At 43.1% G+C, this 18,974-nt stretch overlaps 2 protein-coding genes across 3 annotated transcripts in view; one reads left to right on the plus strand and one right to left on the minus strand.

Moving 5' to 3' along the window:
* JMJD1C (jumonji domain containing 1C) overlaps positions 1-8,166 on the minus strand; it is a 196,373-nt gene extending 188,207 nt beyond the window's left edge. Inside the window, exon 1 of the mRNA XM_084845376.1 lies at positions 8,141-8,166. The gene's annotated coding sequence lies outside the window, so the exon portion shown is untranslated. The remainder of the gene's footprint in view (positions 1-8,140) is intronic.
* Positions 8,167-8,273: 107 nt separating this feature from the next.
* The window catches only part of REEP3 (receptor accessory protein 3), a 54,959-nt gene continuing 44,258 nt past the window's right edge, over positions 8,274-18,974 (plus strand). The window contains exon 1 of one of the 2 annotated variants that reach the window (XM_084845379.1): positions 8,274-8,494. In XM_084845379.1, coding sequence (XP_084701505.1) covers positions 8,463-8,494 — 32 coding nt within the window. In that variant the 5' untranslated portion in view covers positions 8,274-8,462. The remainder of the gene's footprint in view (positions 8,495-18,974) is intronic. The other variant, XM_084845378.1, reaches the window with a different exon arrangement.

The following is an 18,974-nucleotide window of genomic DNA, read 5'->3' on the forward strand; positions in this document are numbered from 1 at the left end:
CAACTACCCAAGGTTTTTTTTAAACCCTGGGTTGTTGTGAACAAGCCAGCATACTAGTCTCTCCAGCTTGACCACTCCCGCTTGGTTCCTCTTGGCAGCAGGAGCAGCTAAACAGGATTTATTCTGAGGTCCCAGGTCTGGCTTGCGGGAGAGACAAGCCAGATCTCTGGGTTCAGACACTGTGCTAAATAACCCTGGGTTGGTTAACTGCTCCCACTGGCATCAGGAGCCAGGTGGGAGTAATTGAGCAGCAGGAACTAGTGCACCAGCTCATTTACAACAACCCAGAGTTTAAAAAAGAAAAGAAAAAACCTGTGTTGTCATTGTGTGCAAACCAGGCCATACACTTCAAATTTAGGAACAGGGTGCCTCTGAACACATGCCCAATGCTAGCATTTGTTTTCAGTATTGAAGATCCACTCCTGTCTTGGTATTCTCCCCCTAAGAGCAGCCTAATTAAGAAAGGAAAAAAGAGCCTTTTGGTTGTTGCTATTGTTAAAACAACTAGGAGTCAGAAACATTTCTACTACAGATCACCCAGGGATCTACCATTAGATCCCAATCTACCTTCCACCCCACCTTTGTGCTAAAGAATATAAAACATAATGTAATGCGCTAACACAACAAGTGGGATGGTAAGGAGGTTAAAAAACAAAAAGAAGAGCTTTGCAATAACAGCGGTTACTTTCACATAAGCAGTTCACTATTCATCAAACATACTATAGGCACAGAAACTGGTATAAAGTGTTATAAGTCAGATGTCTGCTAAATACACAGCCTCAAAACTGATTCAGACTGATAAACCCTGAGCCCAGACTGTTTACAGGCCTATTATCAGAAAGATGTGCACAATTATTTGCAAAGCCCCTGTTGATGTTCCCGCCCCACTGTGGGCAGCAGCAGCAGCTGCCCTCTAGATTGAGCAAGGCTAAAATATTGCCACTTCTAATGGAATTAAGAAAATGCTATTTTGCGGAAAATATAATTTCAGATTGAACATAGCTACATTTATTACCATTTACTCTTAGAATAATAAATGCCAAATTTGTTTTGGAGGTATAAAGGTAGACAGAAATTAATTTGTATCCTATTTTTCCAGTTCAGGTAGTCTTTGATTATTTCCTAGATGAATTGCAGCTGCAGGCATTTCTGTTTTTATTCCTCTGTTCCTTTTATTCCGCTTTTGCTGTAGTGTCTGTACCAAAGCTCAAATTCTATGAAATATGACAGGATTTTAGTAACAAAATGACACCTAATTGCCATTTGTGTTTACCTTTACAAATGTCTCTTTAAATGTAAATGAAGCTTTCCCCGCTAAGGATTCTGTTACCATGGTAATGAAGGCAAAAGCTAAATCTTGTGGGCTTTTTTCCATTAAGGGCAGCCCTTTTGTATAAGAATAGTGTCTCTATTAGAAACTGCTTGCATGCAAGATGTAACATACAGCATAACCCATGGAATTAGAGAATATACTTACATTGCAAAGAGAAGTCCAACAACTTGAAACTTTTAAAATAAGACATAATTGGGTTGCTTCACAGACCTCCTTCCCTGAGCAGTGGGAAATGCTGGGTTGTATCCAATGTCAGTTTAACTGAAGTCCTATTAATTTAAATGGGTCTACTCAAAGTAGAACATAGGATACAGCCTGCACAGTGCCCTTTCCAGGATCAGTTTCTATTCAAAGAACAAACAAATACTGGATATTTGTGTTACCTTTGTAATAATCTATTTACAAATGCACAGGTGGGGCAAGTGCTACAGGGCCACATAAACAAGGCATGAGCACCTTGACAGCAGAATCAGTCCCACCACAACTCCAGCACTCTCTGGCACACAGGAATCCCTCAGCAACTCTGCCAGCCAACTTCAGAATTCAATGGTTCCTTTCCTCCCTGCCTATCAATGGCTACTAGTCATGAGATGAGTATATACTACCTCCAGTATCAGAGGCAGTATGCCTTGGAATACTAGTTGCTAGGCAACAGCAATGGGAGACAGCCATCCTGTTCTGCTTGTGGGCATCTGGTTGGCCACTGTGGGAACTGAATGATGGCCTAGATAGGTCTTTGGCCTGATCTAGAAGGGCTCTTATTTTGGCCCACCCTGACCCCACAGCACCCCACTCCTATTACTACAAATAACTTCTCCCGCCACTAAGCCTTATGTGAGGCTCTTCCTCACAAATCAAACTGACTTTTCCACTTCCCTTAAGAGCAAATGCATTTCCCAGCTGTTTACATATGTGCTCCAGTCTCCATATATAGGCAGGGGCTGGAGCAAGACAACACTTTGCCTGCTGCCAAAGTGCACTGTTAGAATAGCTGAAAAGAGAGTATCTGGCTCCCTGTTAGATTCACTCTAGGGTATCTTTCTTAGAAGCAAGCATCCCAGAATAACATGGGCTCTGGTTTGCTTCATCACATTCTGTAGCTCAAGGAGAAGAAAATAGCTGGGGTCTTCAATATTTGCAGTCAAATATTTCTTATTCAAGCTGTGCAGGCAGTCTTCTGCCCTCTCACATTGTAAGTGGTGTGATCCACAACTTAAAACAGCATACAGGAACAAAAGCAGTAGGCAGTTTGCCGTCTCATCAGGGCAAAAAGCTGTGACACTGTCATTAGTGACATTGCAACTTGCACATGTATTGCACATAGAACCAAAAATCAGTGTAGGTGTTGCTAACCCACCCCATCCTGACTCACTTACTCACACTTGTAAAGACACACCTGCCCCAAAGCATTTGCAATCCAAAGTAGCTGGTCACAGGAAGTCAACAAAACATCTTCCTGAGAAAGAGAATCTACTGACTCATACACTGAGGGAAGGGTTATCAAAAGTATTAGAATAATTGCCCACAGGTTGGAAACACAAAATGTGAGACACAGGTACTCCAGGACACTGTTGTTACTAGAAAAATCTGAAAACGGTACATATGTACATCTCTCTCCAAAATTAATAAATTTTTAAGTTTGAAAGCTGAGACATAATAGTTGATATGTTAGTACCCCATAATGTGTTTTCACATTACTTAGACAGCCAAAACCTCATAAAGGTTTACCATATAGACTCAACACCACAGCACAGAGCATGCCAAATCATACACTGGATGCACTTTGGTTGTTCCACAGGCCCTTCAGTTCCTTGTGTTAGGATTGAGAAGGGAAGAGTGATTTCCAGTCGTAACTGTGAATGTGTCTCTATGCTCACAAAATGCATGCCGAATTTAGTATCATATTCCAGGGTTGATAAAAAGCAATGATTAAAAAAAAATCAATTTTTTTCTTTAATTTAAATCAGATTTTGAAATTTTCTTAAAACAATTAGTAAAAAAGAGCCTAGGACAAAGATATAATCAGGAATACTAATTATACAACTTCTAATTATATTCTATGAATATGTTAACATCAGTTTATGGAGACAGGAGGTAACCTGATCAGCCCTATTTTGCACTGCAGGTGGTGTATAGAATTGCATGCGCGCGCTCTCTCTCTCAAGGCCTTGCCTTTCTCTGGCCATGATTCCACAACAATGGTAGGAGAAGCTAATGGAGGAGTACCGGATTTTTAAAAAAAGGAAACAGCTTTGCTGCGCTTTGATCCATGCAGGGCTCCACAAACAGGTTCTTCGCACCAGTAAGGGTGCAATCCTATGCATGTTTAGACAAAGAAAAGGCCTACAACTCCCAGCATTCCCCAGCCCGCAAGGCTGATTGGGGAATGCTGGGAGTTGTAGGTCTTTTCTCTGTCTAAACACGCATTGGCTTGCACCCTAAAAATCGCTTCACAGAACATACTTTCTGGTGGGTGTTGGAGTGAACGTCATCTGACTGGCAGGGGCTGCTCAACCAATAAGAGAGGCTCTCCCCCACTTTCCCCTGAAAGTGCAGATGCATCTGAATTTCAGCACAATGAGAGTTATGTCCAAGTAGACACACATGTGCTTGTGCTGGGAAAGGTGGGGGGAGAACACAAAGACAGAAACCAGCCCCAATTTAAACCCACAGGATCTCTATCACAAAGGATGGAAGTAGTTTCTTCCTAATGCAATAAACCAAACAAAGGAGAATTGGACCCTCGAGATCACGCTTTACCGTGCTTAGGGAATTGGGCTTTAAACTGTGCCATGTCAATTGAGGGGGATCCCTGTAAGTTCTGTGGGCATTCAGAGGGCAAGCCTCATTCAGCACAGTGGGAGTTACTTCTGAGGAGACACTAATTGGTTTGTGCAGGGACAGGAAACACCTCTTGACTGGGGTCATGGTGAAAGGTACACCCTCGGTGGGGCTAGCATACCCAAGGTCAATGCAGGGGTTGGGGCACACAGCAACTATACTTGGGAGAACCCGGCTTAAGGAAAAGAATCAGACTTTCAGCAGTCTCAGAAAATCTGTTTTTTCCGCAATAAGCTCTGAGGTGGCTGCTGGATGGCCTCGACATCATGAATCCCTAACGACCTCCACATGCAGCCAGCTAGAGTAAATCGCTCATGGAAACAGGCCCTCTAAGTGCAAAGATAGAGAAGGTCAATGAATAGAGAATTTGGGGAGATGGCGTAGATCTGAACAAGGAGCAGGAGTCTGGATATAAATGCAATGGATAGGGGAGAGAAATAGAAAGTGAAAGCAAAAGAGAAGAGAACATATTCATGCCGTTCTGACTCCTAAGGAAATGTCTGCTGCATATATCCTCCACAAAAATCCATGTGTTTTGTTAACATTGTTTGTTGAAGAAGAAAACTAACCAGAAGAAGCAATCTTATTAGAACAATTTAAAAACCTATTTGGTGGTGGTGATTTTGGCACATCATGACAAAAATATAATGATTAATTGAACAGTTGGAGCTGGTTTATTTCCTGAATGACTTCACAAGTTCATTCTGCTCTAGTACTAAAATGACGAAATTATCATCCCAGTTTTTGATGAAAATTAATGCCAAAGAGTGTTCGAACTACCATACAATTGCGCTCATTTCACATGCCAGCAAGGTTATGCTCAAAATCTACAAGCTAGGCTTCAGCAGTATGTGAACCGAGAACTACCGGAAGTACAAGCGGGGTTCCGAAGAGGCAGAGGAACTAGAGATCAAATCGCCATCATTCGCTGGATCATGGAGAAAGCAAGAGAATTCCAGAAAAACGTCTATTTCTGCTTCATTGACTACGCTAAAGCCTTTGATTGTGTGGATCACAACAAACTCTGGCAAATTCTGAAAGAGATGGGAGTACCAGACCACCTGACCTGTCTCCTGAGAAACCTGTATGAGGGTCAAGAGGCAACAGTAAGAACCAGACATGGAACAACCGAGTGGTTCAAAATTGGGAAAGGAGTACCACAAGGCTGTATATTGTCGCCCTGCTTATTTAACTTATATGCAGAGTACATCATGAGAAACGCCAGGTTGGATGAATCACAGGTCGGAATTAAGATTGCCGGGAGAATTATCAACAACCTCAGATACGCAGACGATACCACCCTAATGGCAGAAAGCGAAGAGGATCTAAAGAGCCTCTTGTTGAGGGTGAAAGAGGAGAGTGCAAAAGCTGGTTTGAAACTCAACATTAAAAAAACTAAGATCATGGCATCTGGCCCCATCACTTCCCGGCATATAGAAGGGGAAGAAATGGAAGCAGTGACAGATTTTACTTTCTTGGGCTCCAAGATCACCGCAGACAGTGACTGTAGCCATGAAATTAAAAGACGCTTGCTCCTTGGGAGGAAAGCTATGGCAAACCTAGGCAGCATAGTACAAAGCAGAGACATCACATTGCCAACAAACGTCCGTCTAATCAAAGCTATGGTTTTCCCAGTAGTAACGTATGGCTGTGAGAGCTGGACTAAAAGGAAGGCTGAGTGCCGAAGAATGGATGCCTTCGAACTGTGGTTCTGGAGAAGACTCTTATGAGTCCCCTGGACTGCAAGGAGGTCAAATCAGTCCATCCTAAAGGAAATCAACCCTGAGTGCTCATTGGAAGGACAGATACTGAAGCTGAAGCTCAAATATTTTGGCCACCTAATGCGAAGAGAAAACTCACTGGAAAAGACCCTGATGCTGGGAAAGATAAAGGCAAAAGGAGAAGGGGACGACAGACGATGAGATGGCTAGATAGCATCACCAATGCAATGAACATGAACTTGAGCACAGTCCGGGAGAGAGCAGAGGACAGGAAGGCCTGGCATGCTATGGTCCATGGGGTCATGAAGAGTCGGACACAACTTAACGACTGAACAACAACAACTTGAAAGTAATTCAGAATAATTGCTTAGTGTGTACCTACCTTCTAATGAAAGCTACATCTCTGAATATGTATTAAGGTTATATTAAACAATGATGTACCTCTACTAGAAATGATGATTAAATAGAATCTTCCTCACTAGTGATTTAAACTATGTTTTAAATCATTAATATTGAGTTCTTCAGAGATGCGATTTAAATCATGATTTAAATTAATTTGATTTAAATTAAATCAATCCTGGCATATTCATAAACCTTCAGGATTCCCAGGGCTAACTCCAGTGTTGCAAGAGTGGCAAGATGCCTTTCCCTTCCTCTCCTCCCCCTGCAGCCTCATGCATGCCCACAATTCTGGAGGGTCCACCAACCCTCCAGAACAGATTTGATGGGGGTGGGGGCTGCAGGGGGAGGGGGTAATCCCCTCCACTAGCAGATGCCCTTCAGTCAGCAGACAGAACACATTTGGATTTCTCCCCCAGTTCCCACACTGCAGCTTCAAGCTTTCATTACAACACTTTCTGCTCAAAGATAGGTGGCTAAAAGGTATACTTGAAATAGTCAGGAAACTTACATGAACTCTCATTAAAATGAGATAGAGAAAGTAACTCGCCCTGGCCCTAGGAAAGAAGCAAGGCAGGTACACTTGATATAATGCTATGATCCAAAATGGACAATGGGGAAAAAAGTGAATACGGAATTTCACATGTCCTAGAGCCTAGGAAAAAAAGCAAAAGGGTCATTCGCCATATGGGTGAAGTACACTGATCTCTATTGCCTGTCGATACAGATCTGTCCTTTCTGTTTACTTCAACAACCAATGGTGCCATCACAGCAGGATTTGGGGGCAGAAGCCCAGGACCCTACTCAGCAGAATGATGGGGGGGGGGGGGTCGGGAATGCAGCACGACTGCTTTACCACATGTGAAATAATTCGCATTACATGTAACACCTCCACCCCCGCATAAGACAATTTGAAGTACATCTAAAGGGGCGGGGGTTGACAGACCATTACGTCCAAAGTCTAAAATTACCTAACTGCACCACGGTCAACAGCGCGCGCGCACACACACACATATATATTATTGGTAGGACTTTAGAACTGCACAACAGAGAGAGGGGAACAAAGTTTGGAATATCGTGTAAAGTTGTTTTGAAGAGAATGCACTTGTGCAAGAATACAGAATACAGATCAGTATATTACTCCCACCAGTTTCAGAGAAATACATCATCCACTGATCTAGTACTACGCCATGGCTTTCCCAATGTTTAGATTTCCTCTCTCCCCGCCCAAGCCCATTTTACCACCCAAGCCGCTCGTTAATTCGTTTCAAAGCCGTTAAAGGCCAAATCCGCCGGCAAGCAAATTCGCCTTGGATTTTTTATTATTATTTAATTTTCTTTGTCTAAGGAAAACGGTGAATCACTCCAGGGTACAGTCACCGTTTTGGTCTAAATGGGGCGGGGGGGAGAGAAGCTCAGTGAGAGATGAGCACACAGGTCACCATTGCACAGAGCGCATTGTGTATAAAAGGCATTGGTTATATATCCAGGATTTCCCCATTTTTCCCATTCTCTCCCTCCACCCCGCAGATGGGCCCCGTCCCCCACCTATTTTCTGGAAAAATCAGCCAACATGGAAGAGGTCGCTGAAAGAAAACCTCCAGAAGTCTTGTGCGAAAACTATGACGATGCTTTTGATCCTTTGCGGATTGATATCACTATGCCATTTTCAGTGCGGTGACAGAAAGGCGGTATATAAATGTAGCAGACAAAGAAATAATAAGAATAATAAGGAATACTAACTGCGTATGATGCTACGGGAAGGGATTTAGCATATTAGCAACTACCATAAAGCCAGCAAGGGAAAAAAGACTACGCCTGCGCATAGCTACGGCTTCTTACATACCCATCCTCTCCTCACCGTCCAAAGGCGGGACGCATGCGCGCTGCGGCACCCTTTGACGGCAGACAGCGGAGGAATGAGGCAGGGCGGCACAAGCCAATCCGTTTATGGAGGGGGCGTGGCTTGCGCCTTTTGTGAGGTTTGAGGTGAGAGGAGGCGGAGCTGTCCAGTTTTCGGCGAAGCGGCAGGAGCCATTTGGAGCCCGGCTCGGTGAGGCGCCGCAAGCGGAGCGCGGAGCGGGAGAAGCCCGGCGCGGCCCAGCCCAGGCTGTTTTGGGGCAGCGGCAGGGTGAAAGAGCGCCAAGAACAGCCGCCAGAGCGACACCATGGTGTCGTGTATCATCTCCCGAGTCGTTGTGTAAGTGGAAGGAGGCCGGGGGTGGGTTTGGAGGTGCCGAAACCAGCCGCGTCCCCGCCCCGTCTTAATCCCGTCCCCGCACCGCTCCTCGCGTACGGGGGCCCGCTTCTCTGCTCTCGTCCCCACCCACCCCGGAGAGGCGTATGTGAGGGGAAGGGGGCGCTACTGCGCTTGCGCACGGAGCGGCTTGTTGAAGTCCTGCTGGCGCGTCCGGCTCTGTTTACCTGCCGTGGCCACGCACAGAGAGAAGTAGACGTCTGCTTTTTACCGCGCGCCCGAAGCGCCGGCTCCCTTTCTGCCTCCCCCCGCATTCTCGTTATGGCGCAGGCAAAGGACTCCCTCCGGCTGGTGTCTCCCGTCTGTGCCTCTTCACACGTTACGCGCATAGGTGTGGCCCTAGAATGGGTTTCGGCGTACACCCGAAGACGTAAAGTGTGCCCGCGGCGAACATCTTACGACTGTGTTCAGCGGGGAGTCTCCAGCGTGGATGCTGCTCTCTGCGGGGTGCGCGCTCGGCGCCGCGTTGGAACTGCCTAAACTGTGAAAGGGCGGCGAGCTCTACCTGGCCTGTGGAGTGTTGGAAAGAGCGGAGATGCGCCGGAGCTGGCCTGAGTTGTCCTCAGTGCAATCCTTAACTACTCGGATGAGATGTTCTGGGGCACAGGCAGCCAGCTCAAACGATTTTCTGACTAGGAAGCCCATCCCCTTAGCTTTAAAGTGTGTATGGGGCTTCTTGTTATTCACTGATGACGGTGAGGCGCTCCGTGCATGCGCAAGGGCACAGTAATCTTAATGGTCCATTTCTTTTTCCAGAGCTTACGCCTACCATCGCAAACAGGTACTGGGGCTGAATGCAAGTGAGCTTCAGCTCACATTAAGCTGTGCTTGTGGGATTTGGTGGTAGTTGGAGCGTAAGTTTACATTTGTAAATGGGCCACAGTGAAATTCAGTATGTGAGAAACTCACAGAAGTATAGCATTTGTGTGGATTCCCAGCTTTATGAAAACTAAGGGTTTATTAGCATGATACTGATGGGTTGGTTGAGGACTCGGCAGTATCAGGCTTTGAGTGGTCAAGTTTTTCTGGTAGCTTGTAGATATGGTTAAATTCCTACACAGTAGTATGCAGGAATTCATTGGGGAGAAAGATGAGGGGTAGGCTGCATGTAATGTGTTTGAAGTAGCTGGATCTGTTTGGTCCTCATGTTTGGTGAGAGCCAGCGTGGTGTAGTGGCTAGAGTGCTGGATTGGGAGCTGGGAGATCCGGGTTCTAGTTTCTGCTCAGCCATGGAAGCTCACTGGGTGACTTTGGGCCAGTCACAGACTCTCAGCCCAGCCTACCTCACAGGGTTGTTGTTCTGAGGATAAAATGGAGAGGAGGAGGAGAATGTAAGCTGCCTCGGGTTCCTTGCAAGAGGAAAAAAGGTGGGATGTAAATGAAATAAATAATGCATGCTCTTTGTCTGGGGGATGTGGGAAATGTTAAAGGATTACAGTATTTTTGCCATGGGGTAAAGCTTCGAAAGAAGGTATACTTTCCCTAGGGAACTAAGGTAGCTGTTCAAAATGCCACATTTATTATCCATTAGTTGAACATTAAGATGGCTAAAGCATAGTAAAGGGTGGATTTTCTGCCACTTAAATGTATGCTATAGGGATTTTTCACTTACATTAGTCATAACAAGTATAGAACTGAATGATGACTGCCATGTCTATAAGACTGATCCTGAGAATGTGGTTTTGTTCCCAAATGAATCGTGTGGCACCTTCAGTATGAACATGGCTACTCCTATGGAATTTATTCCTCGATAACATATGTGTGTGATATATATATATATATATATGTATAAAAACTGTTGCTTTTCTTTTGTAAAGGCTGATTCACACTTTTTTTACTTCCAGTATTTAAAAAAACCAAAGTTTAAATGACATATGACATATATGGGGTAGTCAACTATAACTGGCACATGAACACTAGATTGGGCTAGGCTTCTGTTTACTGCAGAGAAACCTGGTAATTTTAAGTGTCTGTGAGTATGTGTGCACCATTTACAATTGACAGTATTTTGGACGAATTCAAAGGCTAAATTGTGGTTCGGCCCTAAGGGTCCTGTATTTCGAAGTGAAGAAACTTATGATGTAGCAAGGCTTTTTGATCATCTGTGGCATGTGAGCAAGCAATTAAATGCTCAAGGCCTGTTCCTTATAAGCATGTAGACAAACAATGGACATGTTTGAAATTCTGTAGTGATGAGTATGAGATGGAAACAGTAGAGCAGCCCAACAGTCACCTTATAATTTTAAAAGGCTTCTGAGCAGGCAGCACAGCATAAATTACTTTAAATGTTATAAATGCTGAAAGTTTGGGGCATGGGTATGCAGCAAAGTGTTAGTGAAAGGACCCTTATAAATGTGTGATGCTGTAGCACTGGACTGCCTGCATTAGCAGGGGTGACTAGTCAGTAGAGGACCGAAGAGGTCCCTCCCAACTTGATCATTCTCTGAAGTCATAGTCTTTTAATGTTGGTATTGGTGTCCTGTTATTGCATATGCAGAAAAGTGTTATGTATTGCAACAAATATATAAGCTACAGAAACCTTTACCAATATATCTTGTGAGAAGCCTTATAGGAAGTGGCTGGTTACTTTATCTCATGCACCAGAATGGTGTGCAGGGTGCAGTGGTGATAAGGTAAGCAGGTAAATATTCTGAACCAATTCTTTGAGACGGTAACAGCAATTCTTCTGTCTCCCAATTTGTCTATAGGCAGGGGTCTCCAACCTTTTCAGGCCTGTGGGCATGTTAGGAAATTTGAGAAAGTGGTGTGGGTACCACCACAAGCTGATCACAAAATAGAAAAAGGTAAAAGTCAGATCTAGTAAATAAAAAATGATTCATCATGAACTTCCATAATTTTTACACAGGATCCCTCTAAAACTGCCATCAAATTAATCCTTACTTTCTTTCTATAGACTGCACAGCACACGCACACACCCCGCCGCCAATCATCTTTCTGGTATTTGCCAGTGCTGCCATGGCACAAAAAACATGGATTCAAAGCACAGATCCTCATTGATTTCATGATATTTACACTAGTTGCCAGCAAAACAACCATCAAATTACAGAACACAGTCTTATTGTTTGGGGTGGGCAGGGTTCTTTGTAAAAATTATGATGATCCGTGCCTCAGATCCTTGTTTTTGTGTCATGGCAATGTTGGAAAGTGCCAGATTTGTAACTTTTAAGACTTGGCTCATATGGGCAGGGTGGGAGAGAGGTTCTGTGATTTGGTGGTGGTTTGGGGAGGATCCTCTGTAAACGTAATGTAAATTCAAGATAATCTGTTTTAATTCTACAGGATCTGATAAAAGTAAAAGGTGGGCAGCTGGAGCAAAAATAGTAGAAACTTAGAGTCAGAGAAGCAGTGTAAGAAAAATACCAAATTGCAGCATAGAACAGTGGGGAGGGGGTGCCCCCTTGATACAGATAAGAAGAGCTTTGTATGAGGAAGTGAGATTCCGGGGAGGGGAGGATTTATGCCAAAGACTCCATAACTTCAGTGAACGGATCGGAGGGTGGCACCTGTGTGGAGGCTTCAGAGAGACTCTCAGTATTGGCAAATGTGCAGTGCTTGAAATTATCACACAATAAGTGCTTTAGATTAATGTTACACATGTGGCTTGTGTGTACATGCCCATGCACGCACACCACCACCACCCACATACTGGCTGAACTGCTCTGATTTCTTGGAATGTTCCAGTTTGAGCTGCTTGGGTAACTGACAGGTAGCACAATTTGTGAATAGTCAGCTTGTCTGGGCAAAAACTGGTGGGCTTATTGACAATGAGTTGTATGTTATTAGATTCTAATCTATATTAAAAACTATTTTTAAGCTGCAGTGGAGTCATAATGTTAATCGGCATTCTGGCTGGTAAGGCTCAAGTGGTGACTAGACATTACGGAAGCCATACAGCTGCCAGAAACAGCAGTCGTGTTTCCCCTCTCTGTACGACTTTCATCTTGCAGAACCTGCTCATGTCAGGATGTTCCACGTTGCCTTACCCCCTGCCAGTGGCAACTGATGATGATTAATCATATTTCTATCCTGCCCTTTGTCCAAGGAGCTCAGGGGCTATCCTCGAGTATGAGTATATCTCATATTATTCTTTGCAACCACCCTGTGAGATAGGTTAGGCTGAGAGAGTGTGACTGGCCCAGGGTCACCCAGTGATATTAGTGGCCGAGTGAGGATTTGAAACCAGGTCATCTGAGTCTAATGCTATCTACTTCACCAAATGGGCTGTCCGTGATGTGAGATGGAGGGAATGCAGGATGTGATAACCATCATTTTCGGAGGCAGTATGCATCTCAGTACTAGATACTAATAATAAGCAATGCTGTTGCCTTCATGCTCTGCTTATATACTTCTTGGAGGCAACTGTCTGGGCCAGCCTTGGGGAACCAGTGTGTGCTGGACTAATATGCTTGGTCTGATTCAGGAGGGCTCCCTTATGAGAGACTGCACACCTTTGGCAGGAAGTGGGTTTGAGGTAAGGAGGCTGTGAAGCTGAGAAGGCCACAGGAGGCATGACTGCAAGGAGGGGATAATAGTCAGTCTTATACCCAGGATGGCTGAGAGAGAGTGTTTGGTTTTAAAATACTTTTTGAAAAACTTAAAGCAGCTAACAAATCACATTTGAAATATTAAATATTTAAACATACTGCTAGACAACAAACCAAATTATGCTGCAGTAAAAGAGCAGTAAGTCAAATACATGGGAAAATTCTGGCCAGGGGGTGGGGAGGGAAGGATTTGTAACTAATAGGTGGGGAATTAACCTATATTGCAGTGTTGGGAAGGAACAAACACATGAGTTGAATGATGCCGAGGACTGCTGGAGAGCTAAGTTTTTTGCTTGGCATCTAAAGGCACTTGGTGTTGGGGCCAGGGGGCCTCTGTGATGAACGGATTTCGTAGAATTGGTGCCACTATTGCGAAGGCAGTGGCTCTAGTGAGTGGGGGGCCCTGGAGCAAAGATGGTCTCTAAGCTACCCAGGTCCCAATGCTGCTTGGGGCTTTAAAGTTGCAAAACAGGACCTTTAAATTGAGTGTGTAAGCTAATAGGTAAGTAGTGGAATAATATGCTCCAATCAAATAATCCTTTCAGCAGTATGCTGGCTTTATTTTGTACCAGTTGAACTGCTTTCTCACTATTTCAAGGTGGCCGTCTGTAGAGTCCGTTAGAGTAGTCAAGTCTGCAGTTTGCTAAAGCACAAATTACTGTGGCTTGGTCCAATCTTCACATGGTGTATTAACTGGTAAAATGTATACCTAGTCACTGTTGCTACCTGAGCATCTAAAAGCAACACCAGATCAAGGAAGAGTTTGGAGAAGGGCTGTAAGAAACTTTACACAAGGTTTACAGAAGCCAAAAAATTGTCGCTTACCCCAGCCAATATTCCTGAGGGTAAGGCTTACAGGTCCAGGCTCTATACCCTGCTGGGTAACACTTCCTGAAGGTGCCCTGAAGAGTGAGGAGGATTTTCCAGAATATTTTCAGTTTGTATCAGAAAATGTTCTGATGCTCTAGTGCAGGGTGGGAAACTTCCGCCCCCTGGAGGGTTGGGCACCACGGATGTACGGAATGTGTAAAATCTGATCTGTCTGTGTTTCGTGGATTGTCAGGCACCTTTTGTTCCATCATCCACACATCAACAGAATTGGATTTTTTTGTTCTTGAATTTGTGCAGCTCTGTATATGCAAAAATGTGCAAATCCCCCCAAATGTGCATTTTCACGCTTTAGCATATGGGGGAAATGTGCAGTTTTGGCCAGATTTTTTATTTTGCGTATTTTTCTTTTAAAAATATTTTTATTTTCTTTTTATAAATGAAATAAACAATACCAAAATTACCAACAACCTAATCAGTACTTCAATTTCCCAACAGTACAATATTCTGATGAGGACATCACAATAACAAAGAAGAAAAAAAAGAAAAAAAGAGGGAAAAGGGAGGAGGAAAGGAAGTGAAGAAAAAAGAAAAATTCCCTCCCCCTTAAAGAATTGAGTTTAAACTCCAACACCCCCTGCCTCCAATGCCATTCTATTTTAAAAACTATATCTACTACCTTAACAATCTTACAGTTTAATAAACAACCTTACTTTTCTGTATCATATCATCAGTCTTATATCAAAGAAACCGGTCCACAATTCATTCCCGAAAGCCTATATTATTATTATTAGTAGTAGTAATAATAAAAATATATATACTATGTAATAATAAAACTTAATATAAACCTTCAACCATCAGTAATATATTTTATACTAGATATATTATCTATTTTAAAATAAAAATATAACGAAAAGCAAGAAAAAATAAAAGATGAACGAGAGTAAACCAATATAAATATAATCATTTATCTTCTGAATTAGCCTGGATCATCTAGACTAAACACAAACAACAAAGCTTGTTTAAAGATTCCAGTTCATGGGGTTGTAACAGAATTCTCACGCATTTTTACGTTAAGCCATGCCTCTGCCGTTTCATAATTAAATCAACAGCTCCTTGCAGGGCGGTGATGGAATTTTGGATTAAACCCAACCTTTTGACTTATTCCATAAATTGTGAAGATAAAGTCTTTATCAGCATAAATAATTCCCCTATATCTTCTGTTTTTGACACTTTTGACACAGAGGATGCGTGAGGAGTAGATGCCAGCTCCTTTCTTCTCCTCAGCGCAGACATGTTTCTCTTGAAACAGATCTTACGGGTCCGCAGATGTTCTCAAATATTGTTAACATTTCTTAAATAATCCCTCAGAGGTTGATATTTCTTAAAGCATACATTATGGAACACATCAGCCCTGTTTTCTCCTATAAAATAGTCTCAGTACAGCTTTTTGCATTGGTAAAGCTCTGGGAAGATAATCCTGGAATCCAGCCCCCCCCCCCACTATTACGTGGGGGTTACTCCTCTCCAAGATGCTGTCCAGAGCTGCCTTGCCCCCCTTTCAATTCCAGGGGGGAGATGAAAAGGTTTTTCAGCCTTTTAAAAAGCTGTTTGAGAAAGCTCCCACGAAGATCCGTGGGAAGCTGCCAGAGCGACATCGGTCCCAGCCGGAAGTCCTATTTTGTGTATTTTTCTACAGAATTCGGGAAAGTTAGAAAAATAGTCTGTAAGTCTGCAGAATACATCCGGCAGGGGAAAGCTGCTCCACTGTGGAATCCATGGGTCAGATTCATGAAAATCCAAAATAATTTGGTTCTGTTGCAGATTTCTCTGACATCCTATTGGGCACCCTATGTGGGCTCTGCTCCCTTGCCTCCCTAAACTCCATGTTATCTCTGACCAGAGATAAGGAGATTCTCCTGCCTGCTGCTCTCTTTCACAATGGGAGGGCGAGTGGAGTGCAGGGAAATCATGTCATTATCTCTGATCACAGATGGGGATTTCCCCCGTAGCATTGCTTGTGTCCTAGTTGGTACATAAAGGAGGCAAGGGACTTGAAAGCTGCTTGGAGGAGCCAGTACTGCAAGCAACTGCTGAGTCCCTTTACTTCACATACCACTTGTGCCCCAATTGGGATGCAAGAGGCATGCAAAGGAAGGAGAGACTCAGGCGATAACAGGTCTGGCTCCTGCAAGGATGCAGAGTCCACTTCTCTGCAGGAACCTCTGGTCTGCACAGAGAAATGAAAAGTGGGTGTGGTGGAGCTGGATGATATGATGGGAGGGGGTGGCACATGATGTCATCTGGCCCACTTGTTTGGTTACAAACAAACTCATAGCCCCCAGATGAAATGAGATTGCCTGTCCCTGCCCTCTGGAGCAGGAAAAACTAGTGCAGTGGTGGGGAGTTGCCAGATTGGCCCTGCACTGTCAAGGCTCTTAAGGGTGCCTTGGCCAAACAATCCCCAGCCTTCCTCCCATCTTTGGAGCTGGCGAGGGGGTGGCGATTGTTGTCCAATGTCGTGGACAGTGTCTCACCCACCTCTACAGCTCCAAAGTTGAGTGGAAAGGCAGGCTGTTTGTCATGCTTGCCTAAGTGCAGTGCCATACATGGCAAGCGGATTTGTTGGAGCCTGGCTTAAGGGTAGAAGTGACTAGTAAAGGGTGCAAAGGAGAAGTTGATAAAATGAGCAACAAGAAGACTGTGTAGCTATTAAATAACCAGATGGATCTTTCCATGTTTTTTGTTTGTTTGTTTCAGAGGTGGAGTGGGTGGCCTTGGAGAACTGCAAGTAGGTTGGATTAAAGGCACATCTATGTGTTCTGTATTTCAAATGATGTAACGTTTTTTAAAGAAATGTTCCTTGGCAGCAGAAGGGTATTTCCAGTACAAAAAGGCACTCATGCACTTCCAGCTTTCTAAAATCCTGTTTAAAGAAGGAATATTTTAGAATAGCTCTTAACATAATAAAAAATGCTATGTTTGCACTCTAATACAGAGTAAACTGCAAGCATGTTTGTATTTATGATGGGCATTTTGTAGCATGAAGAACAGAAACAAATGTGTAGATGAAACAATTTTCAAAATTCTAGATAGGAAATTCCATGGAAGAATGAGGAGCTCCCCTGAAGTTAGCCCTTAACAGTCTCAGCATTTGTAAGCATTTAAAAGTAGACCCACTTGTTGCCCAGGAAAATTGTGCCACTGAACCATGAAAAATATTTCAAGCCTTGGTAGGTGAAAGTTTATTGTACAGATTAGCAATATCTTTTGGACTTGGAACTTCAAGGAATGTTGTGAATAAAATTCTTGGCAACAGGATATGCTAGGAAACTGCTACTGAGAGATGCAGTTGGATGCACAGCTCTGGTTACTTAGGCATGGGACTTATTCAGAAGCACTTGGTTCAAGGGATATGTTGCACTACTGATGTTCAAGGTAGTTCTGGTATACTAAGGGGTGCTAGTTCATTTCCAGCCAGTTGAAGGTCATTTTCTTGCCCTTGCCAAATACTTAAAATTATTTGATGTATCTCAAGGAGGTTTTGTTTTGCAGAACTTGCTACTGAATTCTGGCAAACATCAACCACACTTGGAAGATTTCTTTCTCTGAAGCTATAAAGGCTATGAAGTCTTTGTACATAGCCTTTACAATGCCTGCTTTCATCAATTTATAAATGAAGAAAAACGTATTCATGGGTTTTGTGCTGTATACAAATCACATTGGTCATCATTAATTAAAGGCACAAATACATGTTATGAGCGCAGTTGGAGCCACCTATTGACCATTCTGTTTGAAGGGTGAAGATTTTCTTCTATAGATCAATGTGAAGATGGATTCTAAATTGAATCTTTTTAACAAAGTTGAAATGTAACTGGAACACAGTGAAATACAGATAGAAATGTATCATTTCTGACACAATGTCTTGTCAAAGGCAAATATTCTTTGTAGCTAAGATAACCTAGGTGTTACCGTTCAGGAATAAATGTATGTACACAGTCATAATGGGTTTTTAGTGCTTGATCTACCACTGCATGGGCACCTTCTATAATATATGCACTTGACCTGTGGTGGTGCTTTCTGGAAGATCCAGCTGATAGCTTACTGCTATTTTCCCTCTGGTTCTTGGAAAGAGTCAGTGTGGTCAGTTTCAGGAGTAGCCTAACTACTTCTGCCTTCCTACACAGGAATAGTTGTGTCTTTTTCTGTAATCTCTCTACTTCTTTTCTCAGCAAGGGAACATGGAATAAGCATTGCTTTCCTTAGCCTGTGACAGGGCAAAGAACAGCATTATATTCTACAGATAGCTAACTTTCTGCTCATTAATGTGGAAGTAAACTATTACTGTTCTGAAAATGTAGATGCAAACACACTCTTACTTAGAATATGTTAGGCCAAGATCTACATCCATTTGAACATAAAGCCAATATAGCATCAGCCACTTAGAATAGACTGTAGTCACTTTAGAACAATTCACACTTTATGCATTTTTGGCATGCAATGGGTATTTATTGCAGGTATGTGCCTTTCTTCCCATCACACTTGATTGTTGTAAACACTGGCATGCGGGAAGCATGCTTGCTGCATATTTGAGAATTGGCCTCAAGTACACAGTCTATAGAGAAGACTAATGGGATATGTGAGCGTTTAAAGCTCTGTAGGTCAGCACTTTTCATAGCAATGCTTAAGAAATCAATAAAAGGGATTTTTAAAAAAATGCATCTGTGTGAATTTAAATGGTTTTATTGTTAGGCACTTTTTCTTGTGTGCATGATGGATGGAGTTAGGAAGAGTCAATATCTTGTGTGTTCTAAATTCAGATGGATTATTTGGCACACAGAGAATAGTGGGATACGATCTGATGAAGCTGTAGAGGATTTGTCCATTCTGAACTCTACAGTATTGGAGAACTAGACAGGGAGCGTTGAAAGGAAAGATGTAGGTTAACTAGAACCAAATCATGTGCATGTAGTACAGTTTTAGTCGGCTGGCTCTTGATATCTTCTGTCTTTTAGTTTTGAGAATAACTG

The sequence above is a fragment of the Heloderma suspectum genome, chromosome 3 (genome assembly GCF_057233095.1).
Source record: "Heloderma suspectum isolate Gila_16-S chromosome 3, 16-S_ref, whole genome shotgun sequence".
NCBI classification, from domain to species: Eukaryota; Metazoa; Chordata; class Lepidosauria; order Squamata; family Helodermatidae; genus Heloderma; species Heloderma suspectum.